The 17,588-nt window shown below is 38.9% G+C and overlaps 1 protein-coding gene and 1 long non-coding RNA gene across 11 annotated transcripts in view; one reads left to right on the top strand and one right to left on the bottom strand.

Annotated features, from left to right (window-relative positions):
- The window catches only part of IL15 (interleukin 15), a 34,847-nt gene that overhangs the window by 4,875 nt on the left and 12,384 nt on the right, over positions 1-17,588 (top strand). For all 10 annotated transcript variants that reach the window (XM_064510741.1, XM_064510745.1, XM_064510747.1 and 7 more), the window contains exon 2: positions 5,979-6,108. In XM_064510741.1, coding sequence (XP_064366811.1) covers positions 6,087-6,108 — 22 coding nt within the window. In that variant the 5' untranslated portion in view covers positions 5,979-6,086. The remainder of the gene's footprint in view (positions 1-5,978; positions 6,109-17,588) is intronic.
- LOC135328201 (uncharacterized) lies at positions 1,945-17,311 on the bottom strand. The gene is made up of 3 exons (XR_010388966.1): positions 16,839-17,311; positions 11,684-11,786; positions 1,945-2,470 (listed from the first exon to the last, which is right to left on the bottom strand). It is a non-coding gene; the product is annotated as an uncharacterized LOC135328201 (long non-coding RNA).

The following is a 17,588-nucleotide window of genomic DNA, read 5'->3' on the forward strand; positions in this document are numbered from 1 at the left end:
CCCCAGTGAGAAACTGTGTTTAAAAGCCTGCAGACTTGCAGGAAGAGTTGACACCATGGCAGTTTAAAGTCTTACAATATTACTAAAGCTGTTAAACCAACCCTTCCATGACTAGTATCTATCATATGTTTTAGGATGCCTTTTTATAAATAAAAACACAAATGAAGTGAATTTACAGGCTGTAATTTATTTTTGAATAGAGGGATCATATTCTAAACAGCTGGTAAAAAAATGGTTCCCACTTCACCTTTCTCTGGCTGCAGTCTTTGCCAGAAGGCTGAGAATGTCGTGTACTCAGTAATTTTCTTCCCTAGAGTTTAAGCAATAAATCAGGACAGCATGGAGAAGCTTTTTGTCCCTGTGGAAAAAGGATTTGAGCTTATTGAAGGTATCAGGTCACCATCTCCCACAAATCCTATATGTGCAGATACAAAATATGGTAATACAGATATTGAGAAAATGGATGATCTTGCAAAGAACTGGACCAGTAGAAGAGCCGTTTTATGTAAAGGAATAAAAACACTGACAGGCTTTTATTCCACATATCTCAAATATCAAATTAACTGTTAATATGTTGTTCACTATTGTTTACATATTATCAATTCGGTATCCAGCATGATGGGAAATTAGGCAAGAACTCAATGCTCTCCTTTGATGCAGCATTGGCTGATTAAGAGTTGTGGCACCTGTACAAATGGTACCTTCATGTATCTCCATCCACTGACGAAGTGTCACTGTCTGTCTTCCTGAGAGGGAAAGTAGGAACCTTGTCTGCCCTTTCAGGATGAAGGGAGAGGTACTGCAGGAATATGGAAAACAGTGCTGCCTGAAATCTGAAAGCTGCAGCTGGTTGCTGCCATCAACCTGCTTATTAGACAAAATGGTATCAACACAAAACAGACTAATTCAAAAAATGACTAATTATATCTGTTTGTATAATCCATATAGGCTCTCTCCTGAGTCATGTAGCCTCAATCTGAATGTCATATTAGACTGTACCAAAGTATTTTAAAACAATAGACATCTGCATACTTGTCACAACTGAGAGCTTATAATGTGTGTTTAAGAACACAGGAATAGAGTCACAGTAAACTCTTACCAACTAATCTATTGTAGCCTGCGGCAGAAAGTAAAAAATAGGTTTTGTATCCCTGCTAGTGTACTTTGATAAACATATAGTTGTTAGGTGGAGTTTTTCTTTATGCTGCTTCTTGGCACGGTAAATAGATCAGGTGATGTTTTGCATTCCTGAGGCTAGATTAGTTCTGATACTAGAGTGAACACAATTACTTGTACTTGGGACAGCTCTGTGCAGCGTAGATCACTGGTGTGCAGCAGAAAGGATAGGATGGAAAGATTTCCATTTGAAAGTTGAATTGGAATTACATTATTTAATGTGCTCAAAGTAGGGATTCCAAGTGTCCAACTGGCCCTGTGATATCAAAAATGGACACTGGTGATGGCCCAAGTCAAACACATGGGAGTTTAGATGCTGCCTGTCTGATTGTGGTTTTCTTCCACTTCTTTAATTTCAAAACAAAAAAAAATTAATTAAAAATAAAGATTCTGTTGCCTTAATTCAGCTGTATCTTATAAAGTAGTAAGTAGTTTCATGAGCACAAGAAATGTAATTGTACTCTGTCTAGAATGTATATATAAGAAAAGCAGATAGTCTGTATTTCGTGTACTCTTCGTCTGTATGGTTCCATGTCTGATTTGGTGCACATTCCTTGCACCATGCTCTAAATCTAGAATAATTAATTTCATCTTTTTTTGTCCTCCTTCTATGGCACTCAGCAGTATAGTATTCTGTTGCTTCTTGAACATGAATTAGTTCATTTTCTCAACAGTGCTGAAGGATAAGGAGACAGGAACTTGATTTTACAAATGAAAAAAGATTGAAAGAACCTAAAAAATTTAGGATCCAGGACATGATACCTGGAAATGGATTTTTGTTAAAGAGATTGTTTAACATTTCCTATAAGTGTCTACATTCACTGTTAGCCTCCAGTGCTTCCTGTCGCAGCTGAGAGCTCCGTGTTTTTCTGAATCAAGCTCTGCAGATGGCATTCATTTCTCCAGACTTTAGCCATCTGCACTGAAAATACATGCATCTGAACAAGCTGACTATAAGGATAAGAAATATATGCTTGGGGAACATGAGGCATCTTATCCTAAGGTATATGTATAAAGCAGCTTATAGTCAAGATTTCTTGTAGGAGGGTACTCAGAAAATTCTCATCACTTGTGAAAAATCTGGTTTAAGGAACTTGCCCAGATCACATGGAGATGGTGAGATGAAGGCAAGAGCAGGCCTGTGTTCCTCAGTTGCTTTTATCATCAAACCTATGCTTCTCTTTCTGTAATCTTCTGCCTTTTCTCTACACACATTCCTTCTTCAAGCAAGGACATTGGTCCCTTTCAGTAGTTTGGCCCATTCACTAAACAGAATCCATTCTGTTCAGAAATCCTGTGAGGGAAAAAAGAAATAGTTATGCCATACTGTGATTAAAGATTTAATGCTTTTTTAAAATTATGTTTTCATGGGAAGGCACTGAGCATGGGATTCAATTTCAAGTTCTGGAGAAGAGTATGCTTTAGTGTTCATAAATTCTTCCACTTCTGTTACCACGAACCCTTTCTCCTTCCTTTCGTCTCCATCCTGTCTTAATTCTTTACCATGTCTACTGTTCAGTCATGTTACTCAAATTCCACTGCTACGTACTAGCAATACCACTGATTTCTGTTCCACTGCCTTCACCACACTTCCCTGCAGAAGGCATTTTTTAATATGAAAAGCTCTGCTTGCCTATGAAGCTCTGAAATGGAGTATGTTCATTGTGAATAGACTGCTGGAGATCAAATACTCAGTGCCAACAAATCTCTTCTGCAGTTATGTAAACTAAGACACTCATGACTTGGCAAAGTTTGTGCAGATTTTCTACGCTGCCAAATTTGAAGACATTACTAAAAAGCACAGTTTTAATTAAATGATTATAAACGTTTTCTTTAGTATGAGGAAAAAAATGCATATTTCTACTCATTTGTTTTTGGAAATGACTGAACTACTCTTGGCATGACTTAAAACAAAATCACTAGCCTGAAGAAGTCATTCAGCATAGGAAATTTCAACTCTAATAATTTAAGCTTGATCAAATTAAAAACAACTGAAACTGGGTCTTGTTCTTTGACACCCAGCTGCAGAAGACCCTAACAAAACCATAGGCAATAGCTCCATTACATGTACAGAAATAGGATTGGGTCCACAGCCAGTATCTTTGAAATTATCCGTGTTTAATCTAATTTCCTAAGAAAATAATGCTCATGTGATCACACATCTGTGCATGTTTGCGTATCTCTGCCTCCCTCCCCCACCACATAATTTTTTAAGTTAAGTCCTAATTTCATAGAATAATTTACATTGGAGGAGGCATCTAGAAGCTATCTGTCCCAGCCTCCTGCTTAAAGCAGGGCTAACTTGAACATTAGAGCAGGTTGCTCAGGGCCTTGTTTGGTTGATTTTTGAATACCTCTAAGGATGGAGATTCCACAGTTTCTCTGGGCAGCCTCTTCCACTGCATAACTGCCCTCACTGTGAAATTTTTTCCTCATATCCAGTTAGAATTTCCCTTTCCTTGTCCAGGAGGCAACTTGGACTGTTGCCTCTTGTCCTTTCAATGTGCACTTCTGGGAAAAGTCCAGCTCTATCTTCTCTGTAACCTCTCTGTAATGAGTGGGAGAAGGCAACTGGATCCTCTCTTTGCCTCCTCTTCTCCAGGCTGCACAAACCCAGGTCTGTCAGCCTCCCCTCTTTATGTTCAGCAGCTGAACCATTTTAGTATCCCTCTGCCAGACTTTCGAGTTTGTCAGTATCTCTCATGTACTGCAGTCAAAACTGGACACAGCCTTCCAGATGCAGCCTCATAAGTGCTGGTTAGAGGGAAATAATTACCTGCTGGCTACACTTAGTTAGCCTTAATTGTTGCAACATGCACTGCTAACTCTCATGCAGCTTGCTGTGTACTCCTAAGTCCTTTTTTGCAAGGCTTCTACCTAGCCAATTAGTCTCCAGCCTGTACTGCTGCATGGGATTATTCCATCTCAGATGCAGGACTTCACTTATGTCTTTTTTGAACTTCATGCTGTTCCTGTCCAGGACAATCCTCCAACTAGTTGAAGTGCGTCTGAATAGCAGCCCTGCCCTCTAGCATATCAACTGCTTCCTCCAGTTTGGTGTCACCTCTGAACTTAATGAGGGTTCATCCCGTTCCATTGTCAAGGTGATGATTGTCCAGATGAAGATGTTAAACAGTACTGGCTTCAGTATCAGCCCCTCGGGAGCACCACTCCAGAAATCCACTGGATTCTTTGTGCCCTCCATGTTGACCTTTCATCAGATGTCAGGGTAGTTTAAGTCCTCCATGAGGACCAGATCTGTCATCAGGAGACTTCTTCTAGTTGTTTAAAGATGGCTTCGTCCACTTCCTCTTCTTAATCAGGCAGCCGTTAGGAGACTCTCACCTCTGTGTCCCTCTTGTTGGGCTCCCCCTGATCCTGACCCATCAGCTTTCAGCAGGCCTGGCACCAATTGTATACCACAGAATGCACTGTGCCCTCCTTGTCTTCTCTGCCTGTCCTCCCTTAAGAGCCTGTGTCAATCCATCGCAGCTCTCCAGTGATGTGAGATATCCTACCGCATCTCTTTAACCCCAGTGGGGCTTTAGCTCTGTGGCTATGCGTGCTCTTCCAGGTCCTCCTGTTTGTTTCCCAAGGCTGCATGTGTAAGCATACAGGCACTTCAGATGGCCCCTGGCAGTCCTGTTTACACAAGGGGAGTTTAAGAGCCTTCCCCATCACCCTGTCCTGTAAGTACCCATTTGGGAAAAGCATAAATCAGTCTTCAACTTCCTTGTGCACCAAGTTCAGTCATGGGACAAATGTGCAGAAAACCAGACTTTGCTAGTTCATGGGCCATTTGTGCAATACAGAAAAAAGTATATATAAAAGTAGCTTTACAAACTTATTTTCTTGCAGATGGTCTTGGGACAACTTTTATCAAAAATACAAATATTAACATCCAAATAGACTATTCTGTCAAAGTGTCGTCATTCTTTCTGCTTTATAACTTTTAGGTCTTGCTATGAATACCATGTTAATTGTTTAAACAAATTAAAAAATGGCTTGTTTCTCCAACCCAAACACTTAAAAGAGCTGAAAAATGAATCTAGGAAAAAGCAGGTTCTGAAAGAAAAGGGAAAGGTTCTGGTCAGTTTTTATTGTTTTAGCTGCAAAAACATAATTTAAAAATAAAGAAAAGAGGTATTACAGAGCTGGCCAGACAGCTGCTATGATCCCTACTATGAAAACACTGCTTAAATGAAGGTGTTGTAGTAGATTGCTTGCTGGCCTGACCTTGCTTCTATGTGGTTTACCTCTTTTATTCTCTTCTAACTTACTTCATGAAACAGAGAGGAACAAAAGTAAAATTGCATATCTGCATGGTACTGTGTCTACATAGAGGGCAAGTATCAAAAGTAATGTCACGCTGTGTTGTGATAATTAGGAGAGCTCTTCCTTCACAAAAACACAGAATTATACTGATGGTAATGACACTAACACTCCCCTCATCTAACTTGGCTACAACCTCTCTTCTGGTTGTCAGCAGAAGTCACAAAAAATATCCTTTAGTGACAATACACATTTTCCAGGGGACCTGCCCCCCACCCACCCTATTGCAGCATTCAAAGATGACAGTGTAAGGTGAGTTTCTGATATGTAGTATGTATGATATGTAGTAGATAAACAAACCCTTTTAAAAAATCTCTTGTGTTTTTTCATCCATTTAGAAGATCTGAAGTGTTGCAAAAGTAAATTGTAAAATTTCAGCAACTTTCTGTTTTGAAAGCTCTTAATAGTTGGGCTGAGAGGCACCCAGAACTTTATTACAACATAAAATATACTTATTTTTCCACCACTAGGTCCCACAATGCACTTTCCTGATCCAGATTCTATGCTTCTGTTCTGAGTAATGTTCCAGCAGACAGGATGCAGAGGACAGTACTGCCACAACGAAACTCTGCTGGAGCATGGAGCAGGCTGGAAAATCAAGTAAGTGTCATTTAAACTACATGAAGTTTTATGAAGGCTCAGCAAAGCTTTATATGTTATTTTTATGGCCTAACAAGAATACCAGGTAATGCAGCAAATTTAAGGCTTGAAAACATTTCCAGTATTTTAGATGAGATCACTAGTTTCTTATCGTTTCTCCTGTGTTTTTTCTACTTCCTGTTGTTCACTTATACCAGAATTACATAATAAATGGCCTTAAGTCTGGGATTTTTCACATACGTATTTTTCACAGTTTATTTGTGGCACAGTGTGCTCTAGCAGCCCTTCCCTCTTGCCTGGACTGACTGTCTATGTCTATAGCTGACCTTGTGCGCTACTTTTGCGGCCATAACCTCCCCTCAAGGGTGTTTAAGACAGGAGGAAAACCCTGGAAGTGCCCAGGCTCTGTAGTGCTCTGAAGAGTTCCCCAACACACTTTCTGGATGTTTCTGCTGGTCGCGTCCCCAGCATGGAGCATGTCCAGATGATTGTCAAAGGTGCTGGGATGCAGCACTGTGTACCTCCACAGGCTTGTGCGCAGCTTATCTACTGGGAGGCCAGCCCTCCCCTTTCCTGGGCAGGCTCATTTCCTGAGCAGCAGGCGCCTGTCGGCAAGGAACCAGTGGCAGCCTGAGGTGGGATTCTCCCACTTCCAAACGCTGCCTGTCCCACAGCGACAAGCAAAGAGCTGCCACGGTGGTACACTGCCATGTCAGGAGGCCAGTACGCACCATCCCAGGACAGAGCCATGCCCCACCAGTGGCTCCACTGGGGGGACTGGTGCCAGCTCTGCCAACCAAGTCTGAGGAGCAGGGTTGTGAGGTGACCCAGATCTGCCTATCAACTAACCACCTCAGCACACCAGTGGATACCAACCAAAAACAGACCACCATGCTTGTGGGCCACTGCACATGTAACGGCTGCTGTAGGTCTTTGAGGCAGATGCCAGGCAGGCACCATGGTGCCCCCACAGCACCGCCCCTCTGGGCCTGCCCCACCAACATGCTGCGCCTCTGCCTAAATACGCAGACAGGAAAAGAAAAGCCAGATAGGAATGGGCTGAATGGCCTTCATGCTTGTTACGGTAGTTGCTTTAGATGAGGTGAACTTTTTTAATAATGAATTTTGATCGTTTTGCTGTTTACCTCAAAGCCTCTTCAATTCAAAATGTGTAATTGCTCATTCTTGAAACTATAGCTCATCTTTTCACTGGCTTACCTTTTTTTTTTTCCCCCAGAAGCCAAAGAAACAATTAATCAGCTCAAAACTGAGAGTTAATTGTTGATTACCCAAAAGCTTCATATGACTTTATGAAAGTTTCCAGAGTGATTACATCAGAGCAGGAAGTGATTACATTAAAAGCAGGAAGAAATATAGCCCTCATGATTATGGAGAAAAATTTGAAACTCAAATCCCACCACTGTAGCCCTTGGGGACTTGGGAGGATCAGAGTAGCAAGCAGAAGCTTTATGGGACATGTGAAGAATGTAGCATAGCTAGATCACACACCCAGATCGCTATCAGATGTTGAGATTAATAGTCTCTCTCCACCCTTGTAAGATACGGAAATAATCATTCGGCTAAATGGTAAAATTATTCCCACGTTGATTGACTGGTGCTTACTGTATCAGCAACTATCATTTCTTGTTCATTGTAATTGTATTAAGTTGTACTCCTGGAGCAATAAAATTCATTATTAGATTCATCAAAACCCAACAACCTCATGAAAATGCTAAAACTTTAGCGCACCTCAGGTTAGAAATGTTACAGGGAACAGTTCCCCAGTTATGGGGAACAATTGGGTAATATTGTCTCTAAAGCACCTTAGTCATCCCCAAAGAGTTTTCCTTTTACTGTGAGGGAGCAGCAAGGGCTGGCTGCTCCCTAAGGGAAGGGAGTTGGGGGCACAGCACAACAACCTGTCCAGCAGGGCTGGGGCCTCACCAGCCAGGGCCCATCCCACCGCTGCCAGTGTGGTGAGCAGGGCACGCTTGGGGGTGGCAGCTGGGGGCAGCCTAGAGCCCCAGTTGCCCAGCAAATCTGTGGTGATGAGGTCCAGGATCAGGCCAGAAAAGCAAGCCAGGAAGTTAGGGTTAGGTCCAGTGATGGTGACCAGGGTCAGACAGCCCGCAGATAGCCAGACAAGTCCATAGTGACAGGCTAGGTCTCCGGTCAAGCTGGGAAGTCAAATCCACCGTCCAGGGTCAGGGTCCAGATCAACAGGATACACAGCCAGGCATGGCTGCAGGGCAGCTGCGGTGTAGCTCAGATGGAGGCCAAGGGTGAAAGCCTCAGCTTAAAAACAGCTCTGGAGGGAAGAAAGGGCAGGCCCTTGCTGAGGCTTTTTCCAGGTCTTTCTTCACAACAGCTCATATCAGCCAGCCTTGAACACAGCCAGTTAAACTCCTAGAAGGAGTCAGTGCTCACGGCCCTGACGCTTACAGCCTTTGCTAGACCTGTAGCAATTTGCCTGCTAAGGGAGCATTTTTCATCAGCCTAAAAGGTCACTTGTTTATAAGGTTTGTTTCTTCTGTTTATTTAATTCCATAGTATTGTATTGTTTGTATTCTCTTGGGACATAGTGTTAAAAGATCAAATGTCATTCTTAGGAAATCAGTGTTTTCCCTGTTGGACAGATTTAGGTATCAGCTAGTACTGTGGGCTAGACTACTGCATGTCCCTACTTGTCACAAGGCCCTCTCAAAACTACACCTTGTTATAGTGCTCCCATTTCTGCATTTCCTTCCTGCTAGTCTACACTTCTACCATCTCCTGCATTATGTTCCATCTCTCCAGACTACGTTCCAGACTCCAGACTATACTCCCTGAACCTTTGTCCCTACCTCTTCAGTCTCGTGCCCATGTTCTTGTACTAAAATGCAGGTCCTGGTGCTTCACAGATGGTGCTGAACATACGACAGATCAGGTCATGAGCCACTGCCTTGCACATGAGAAGTTGCTGCATGTTAGCTGTTGCACAATGATTGCCTGTGGCACATGCGAGTCAAGTTAAGGTTATTTACTCTTCTAGGACTGTAAAAAATCAAATGTACCACAGGCAATTTTTTTTTAAATTATGCTAAGTATTTCAAGTACAAATACAGCCAGTGTTATTCCGACGATAGTATCTGCGCTATTGCTCTTAACATAAAACGACATTACTAATCTAGAAAGATGCAGAAATAGGATCACGTGACTATCTCAATAACCAAGCTTATTTTGCCCTTTGGTCGTAATAATGTTGCCTCTGTCCTAACTTAGCTATTTCACCTCATTCATCCTTCATATTAACTTAAAACAGGCCTCATGACTTCTGAAAGTGAGTCTGTTTTCTTCCAAATCTAGAGAATATTTTTAAATACAGCTGCACCACTACTGTTTTTTAAAGTCTGTGTGATTTTGTTCCTCTGGCATTTGTGCTGTTTGGTACTTTATCATTTCTTAAATTAATCATTTTATGCCATTTTTCTTATCTACAAATAGGGAATGATGCAGTTATGCAGGTACAAACAAAAAGACAACACGCTTCTCAATAGAGTTTGCGATCCAAAAATATGTGCAACATTGCCATTAACACGTAGGCTATGGCTGTTAAAACAAACAAAAAAAAACATGCAGATGAGCTGAAAATGTTAAATCACAGTAGAATAATCTATTATTCGAAAAAAACCTGAGAATCCATCCTCTGGGACTATATTATTGAGAGCTCTGTAATAGTTTTGTAGGAATATTATTTTACGCTAGATCTATACTGATCAATAAAGATTTGAACTGGATGATGCTTTCGTAGTTGAGCTAATTCAAGTTCTGTCATCTTGCTTATATTTAAAAGAGATTATTTATATAAAATACTATCCTAGAAACTACTACACAGAGGCTAACTAAGAGTATTCAGATAATCAATGGTTTTTAAGAACAAATCATATTGTCCAATCCCTAATCATGTCATAGCATAAATTCCTTCCAGAATTTATTTCTGGCAGTAATAGGTATTCAGGATTTTTGGTCATTTTAAAGAGAATATAAATATGACAAACCTAATTCTCAAGAGTAAATTGTCTATTCCTTAATTTCAATCAATTGCCTTGTTTTTTTTTTAAACTCTCCTTGATCTGTGGAAAACCCTACATCTCTATACACACTGTTTTCAATGACCATTTGTAGATGGCTTTGTAAGTTAAATGTTACAAAAATAATAACTTTCTAGAGATTTTTTTCTGAAATGCTCTAAGGGTTTATTTATGGTTTAAGAACAACCAGGAAACACTCTGGAAATGGTAGCAAGTAGAACAGTGGCTACAAAATAGCTCAGGGAGATACTAGTCACTGCAGAACAGACAGGTAGTTATGACGCTACTGGAAATTTGGAAACTAAAGTTCCCAGTCTGTTGTCCAGAAATCAGACCAGCCCTCAATAACCAAAATGCCTTTGAGCCATTGTCTATTGGCTAGTTTGGCATGAGTACCCTTGTATGCTAGCAAAGAGGCTGTAAACAAAGAGTATTGAGTACTTGGCCCTTGCGAATTTGATGGGGAAGCAGACAAGGAAGTTACTGACCTTCAGGCCCCCCAAATAACTACTTGTCCTGAATGTACTCAACAGTGCCTCTGCATGCACTGAACCAGCCCCTGACCAGTCGTGTGTGATGTTCTGAAGCAGCGGTGAACAAGGTGGTGGTTAAGGAGTCTTCTGAATAAGAATTTATTCCTAAAATTAATCTTTAACATAAACTGGTAAATTAACATAAAAATGAGAAAAAAAGTAAATAAAGGGGGGCATACATACATTTCACCCTGAGTCTTGCTCCACTGATTCTAACAGCTACAAGTACAAGCAGAATTTTCCATTATCTTAAGAAGTCTCTATAATACTTTACCATGTAATTTGAAACCACAAGTTTAAATTAGATCACACATTAGCTGATTGTTTATTCCTACTGTGATGTTCTCTGGCTGAACTTGAAAGTTCAGAGGTTGTGATTAGAGGATTTCTCCCTCACTTATATGAGGTGACCTGAGAAAATATGTATTTTTAATTTTCTGTGTCTTTTAGAGAAAAGAAAATTGTTTAATCATTTCACTAAAATGTATTGTCAGGTATGTTTGCAGAGTTACACACTATTTAATTTAATTAATTAAGACAAAAAAGTAGTATAGCATTAGTATAAAGCATGAATTCTCCAAAAAACTGAGTCCTGCAAAAAGGAAGGTGATTTTTTAAAAGAAAAATTCCATGCAGCCAAAGTAAACTCTTTTTCTAAAAATGAGTTCCAAACAAAAGCAAATACAGTTTGTTTCAGCTAAGCTAAGTATATAAAATCATTGAAATTAATTCCTATTATTCAATCCATCTAAAAGAAAAAGACAAAAATCAGATACACAGAATTGGCTGTGTATTTGTAAAAATTTTTAGTGAAACTTCAACCACAATTTGAAAATGACTAACAGAGCATATCCTTTGAGTGAATCTTAATCAGTATCCTCTGCTATTGAAAACTAAAAGGAACATGAATATGCTATGAATTGAGAAATTTGCACCATTAGGAGATTATTACAAGAAAGAAAACAATCTCACCTTTGGGAAAATTGCAGAATTTTCCTGGTATGTTTTTTTCCATTCACACTGAACTCTTGTGCCTGGCATTTCTGACTTCTGCTTAGCTCCTGTAGACCCATGGCTGACAATTAAATGCATACAGAAAATTTAGAAAAATATACTTTTGCCACATCACATCGTAGATGGCTAGGAGGAATGGGCAACATTTTTTTTTCCCCAAATCTGCACAACCATTAATATAGTACTGAGATTTTCATATACAGTATGCTGGTGCCAAGTCAGAATGTGGCTACACAGGGATATTTATCCCAGACCCCAAACATTGCTTGAAAACATCGAAATAGATCTCGTAGTTCTGTAAAAACTGTAAGACTTTAGATCATTAAATAGATACATTATGCTGTTCTGTTTTGATTGGTACATAAACCAAACTGCTTGATTTTGTCTGTCCTAAATTACATACTTAAAATGTTCTTTTTTACTTGCTTGCCTCTTTCTAAAAAAGAGAATTTAAAGATACAAGAGTTAACAATACTGTATAATATGGAGAGAGTTCATTTCAGAGTAAAAATCACATGCACCTTTATGAAGACTGTGTGTGCAAATAACTTTGAGATTTTAAAAAAAAGACTTTAGTGAGTTAGTTCTGCAATCAGCATTCATTTTCTGCAGCAGAGAACAGGTGGAAACAAAAGCATGTCACAATATATGCCCTTGTGAAACTTTTATGTTCAAAAGTTTCAACTTTACTTCAAAAATTGAAGAAAACTCAGTGAAGATATAAAATTTGGTCCAATTTTGGGGAGACATCTTCCTTGACAACTTTGTCTTGGGAACACTCCCACCCTTTCATAAATGCCAGAACTTCTCAATGTGAAGTTTTCCAGACATTATAAACTGTTATTTCACAAAATTAGCAAGGTATGATGAAGCATTTGGGGTCTAGTACTCCTGAAGGACAAGAGAGACATGGCAGTGACCTTCAGAAACCTGATTTATGAAGGCGACTGGCTTATTCCTCTGGCCAGACATGCAATGTATGCACATACGCTGGGGGAAGAGGGATGTGCTGGCTAGTGCTAACAAAGATGGGAGGGGGAGAATAGGGGATTGTTCTCAACAGAGAGCACCATTCAAGAAGATGCCTTAGAGCTCAGTGGTGGGACAATGGACCTTGCGTTAAGAGAGGAATTTGTTATTTTTGAAGGACAGTATACGTCAAGTTGTTGAATTTACATGATTTGTCTCAAAACTGGGGGACTCTTGAACCTTCAGTCTTGTCTTTCTAAGTTATTATGGTGTAATTCAGTATCAAATGCTTCTGATCACCAGCTTGGGGATGAACAGGACCTTCTAGAGATTTTACTCAATGCCATGAATTCAGTGGTGCAGGGAAATGTTGTGAAAATAGCACCAGGAACCAGAAGGTGATCTTCATTGGCTGAACCTACCCCACATACTGGTGTGACTGTGATTTCTCTCTCATCTATTCTGTAAGTGAATGGATGCCTACCCTGATTAGTGGAAAACATTTGGAGAATATGAAATAGTTGAGTCATCACTACAGGCATTCATTTTATAAACATTCCTCGGCTGATACCATAATTTCTCCCTATAGGAGCCAGCAGTTTAAAATCAATCTGTTTGCTTTAATTTCTTTACCAGGTAGAGGTAAGAAACTGAGAGCTGGAGAGAATCTAGGGGAACCCTAGAGAGTTATAATGCACTGCTCTGAATTCCACATGGGCATAAAACTGGTTAAAAACTCTATTATGGGTACCTGCTGTTACCATTTGCAGTGTCTGTAGCTAATCAGAACAAAGCATAGCTCTCCTTTCCAATATTCAAATTTATCTTGAGCTTTGAGAAAACACAATTGTCAGCAGTTGGATACCTTGAGGATATACACCTCCAGGCAGTTATACTAGCTTCCCCATTCTCTCTTTTTTATTATTTCATGCTCAATAACACTCAACTTGTGTATTGTGCTAAAGAAACCTATGCTACTAACATTTGTTATCCTAGTTAGGTGTTATCTAACAGTACCTGAATATATTATAGATGTATAGTGATATAATAGAAATGTCTAGAGCACGTACACTATTGACACATTCATTCTTCAAGTGTTCATGTGACTTTTTTGCTAGGAAATCTTTGTGAAACTTTTCTCATGTTCTACTTTTTAAACAGCTTCTTTTTGATGTCTTCCTTTTTTTTTTTTTTTTTTTTTTTTTTTGAAGGACAAAAAACCCACTCATCTCCTGCCCGCATGTAACTGAAAATGTCTCTCAGATTCATGAGCTTTTATGGATGCCTGTAGATTATTTTGCATAATTTAAATGACGCATGAATATTTCAGCTCTCATATTAAACTGTAGGAGGTTTCAAGATATACGGGTCATAGTGAGGACAAAGTAGTCGCCTTAGTCATCCAGTTAAAGATGAATGACTTGTCAATAATGCAAATTTATGTTCCATGCATATGTGACAATTTTTTACAAGAAACTAGTACACTATTTGATTCCTACTCTGAGCAAGACAGCGTCAAATGTAGACTAATGTATAAATGTAGAGAAGGCTAATACAAGCTTTGTATTACACTCAGTAAAGGTGACTTTTCAACAATGATGTGATTCAACAAGATGAAGGTCTAGTAGCTATCCTCTGTGCTTCCTAGAATCTAAAGGGTGTTACTAGTAACTATATTAATAGCTCAGTATTCATACTGTATCAAAAGTATGTTAGCATCCAAGAACTGGGACAGACTGATTTATCTCAAAGCAATTTAAGTCGCCTGTTTTGTCTTGACTTAAATATCAGCAACAAAAAACTTGATTTGAGTCATGGACCTTAATTTTGATTTCTGTTTATACTTGTTGTTTTCTAAAAAAGTGTCATTCTTTCTAGTTAGCATAACCATTAAAAACATTTGCAAATGAAAGAAATCTTGGTATTAAACACACTACTTCATATTTCTAACCAGAAAAACACACCATGTACATATATTTCTTAAACAATTCTGTAAGTTATATATTCAGATTCTTAACTGTTACAATTTTGTTATCATAGAAATTGTGAATGATGACTGTCTTGCTTGCTAGTCTTTGTTCTATATTTTGCTTACAACTTGTTTCAGTCTTCATTCTGAAAAAATGGAAATTGAAGTAGCACGCACAGAGTATTTGAATCTTATCTTAAATGAGTTAAACACAAGTAGCTAAAATATTTCTGATATAGAAGAAAAAGTAGCCTTTTCAAAGTAATAGATTTTGCACCTAAATGAAGAAAGTATTGATTGGATTTAGTGAATGGATACATTCTTTTTTCTCAACATCCATCAGATTTTCTGAAGAACTTAAGTGTATGAAAGCACCTTTGGGAAAAAAAATTACACTAGGCATTTGAGTAGGATAAATGCCACAATCTCACTGAAACCAACAGGATATATTGATATTTATCATCCCTTCAGCTGACCTCAAGCTGAGGTCTATGGGATTTGACTTTGCTATGTGGTCTGAAGAATGCTACAGATGTGTGACTTGGTGCTAAAATAATCTTGAGAGTATGGTATATCATCCCAGGTATTTAGAATTAGTAAATGATAACCTTTCCAGTCATTTTTTATTCATAGTTTTCATTCAAGAGAGCAAGAAAGTTTGTTTTTTCTTTTCCAGCTAGGTTGCTCAGCTTTGAAATAGCTGCTTCGAAAGATGAAAATGTTCTCACAGAGCTTGGTGAACTGAAACAAAAATAAATTAAACCAAAAACACAATAAAATGAAATACTGAAATACTTGTTTTCAGGAAAAGGGTAAACATCAGCATTTGTTCCATTGTAATGTTTGAAAATAATATGGATATTTACTCAAGGTAGTGACATTTTAGAAAGCTCAAGCTAACATAAAAAATGAAAGATATGTCCCTTAGGTTATATATGCTTTTAGAAAGCAATACGATTCAGAAAATTGCATCATGAAGAGGTCTCATTGATGTAACATTTTACATTTTTTAATTACTTACAAGCATATATTAAGTTTAGAACTTACCACTGCCTGTCCGGATTTGAAATGCAAGCTGAAAAAAGTATTTAAGTACAAGAAACTGCTAATTAAAATTCTAAAAACCCATTATAGAACAAATATTTATCTATACTGATATACAACAAGGAAGCTAGAGAAGAAATAAATATGAAAATACTAGCCCCAGATCTGACTAGCTTTAGCTGCATTCTTTGCAGGAGACTTGAGAGCATATCAAGGAGGCATACACTTTCCTTGGCATCCATGACTGGCTGCTGTTGTTGGAAGCAGCATACTGGTCTGGAGGACTTTTGCTTAGAGCCAGCGCAGCTCTTCCTAAGTTCTGTGCACTTCTCTAATTCATGTCAGGGGCGTGGCTCTAATTTTTAGCTGTAAAGACTATAACCCTCTTTTCATCTGCGTGTTACAACCTACCCATAAGTTACATACTACCTGAGACCAGCAGGGGCTAATGAAGAGTTGTTATGCTGGTTGTGATACACCTCTTGCAACAGAATTTTCTGCAGCCCTTTGGACGTACAGAAGCAGTGTAAAGAATCCATAATATAAAATAGGTCCATGTTTTCAAAAAGACTCCTGCATGACTACTCTGATGCAAAACTGCTACTGACAGCCTATACAGGTCTAAGACAAAGATCAGTAAGGTCAGTCAATCAGGCTCTGAAATCAAAAGGTGGGAAAATCCAGTGGGGAAAAAAGTAAAGAGACAGCAACTTGCTGGCACAATTTCCAAGTGTAAAACAAATAACAGTATTAAATCTGGCCTAAAAAGTTTACAAGAAAGACTGAGATCACATAAAAGGGGCACTGTAGATTGGCAGGAATGGATATCGTTTGTTTTGGAAAAATCAGGCAGGCGTAAAATTTTGAAAATGCTAAGAAGAAAGTTCCAGTCTCATCACTCTTTCTTGGAAGGAATGAAAAACAAGATTATTTGCCATTTCTAAATTGCCACCATTAGCAACATTTCTGCAAAAGAAGCACCATTATTTAACTCCACATCCTAGCCCTTTATGAAAATAATTTACCTTCACAGAGATTCTGCTATGAGGAATGTTTGTAAGATGTTTACTATTTCAGTTTCTGTAGTTAGTGTGTATATATAGCAAGGGGTAATGAACATATTTGTCTTACCTTTTTTGCTATTGCTTTGATTGTTTCGTCCATGTGTAATCTTCAGCTTCATTGATACAGCTCTGTTGGTGATAACCACAGTGGAAACTGAGCTTTCCAGCTCATCTCTGCTTTGTTTTCTGGGACTGAAATGATGCCTGATCTGTTCTTGCAAAATTGCTGAAAACTTCTATGCATATCTTCTCAAAAGAAGGATTCTGTCTGTTTCAGTAAAACGACTGAAATAGCAGACTGTCATTTACTCTGTGGTGGCTTTAAAAAATTTTATGCAAGAATCAAATTAAATTACTGTGTTCCCCAGTGAAATGATAGCTTACCTGCACCTTAATGAGTAGCAAGATAAAATTTAAATAATTTGTCTGAGAATGCACCAGATCACTGGAGTTCAACTTCTACAGAAGAGGGCTGAAGCAAAAGTCAAAGTGAGCTCAGCAAGAAATGAAGGAGCTCTTAATGTTAGGAAAGGAAAGTGTAAAATTATTCAGTATGCACATTTCAGCCGTTCTCTCTGCTATGCTGATTGTCCAGTTTGCACGTGTTCAGGAGAGGGCAGTAGGAAGCATAGTGAAAGACAGTCTATTATGCTATTTTGATCCTTAGAAACAAGTGTCTGCATTGATGACAACTCTGGGTTTGGTTTGGGAGTTGCTGTAATCTTTCAAAGTGGCAAGAGCATGCAGGTGTGTTCATTCTGACCTGGGATAGGTGTAACACAACCACATGTTGTGCTGCCTTTGCCCTGAGTCCCTC

The sequence above is a fragment of the Dromaius novaehollandiae genome, chromosome 4, assembly GCF_036370855.1.
Source record: "Dromaius novaehollandiae isolate bDroNov1 chromosome 4, bDroNov1.hap1, whole genome shotgun sequence".
NCBI classification, from domain to species: domain Eukaryota; kingdom Metazoa; phylum Chordata; class Aves; order Casuariiformes; family Dromaiidae; genus Dromaius; species Dromaius novaehollandiae.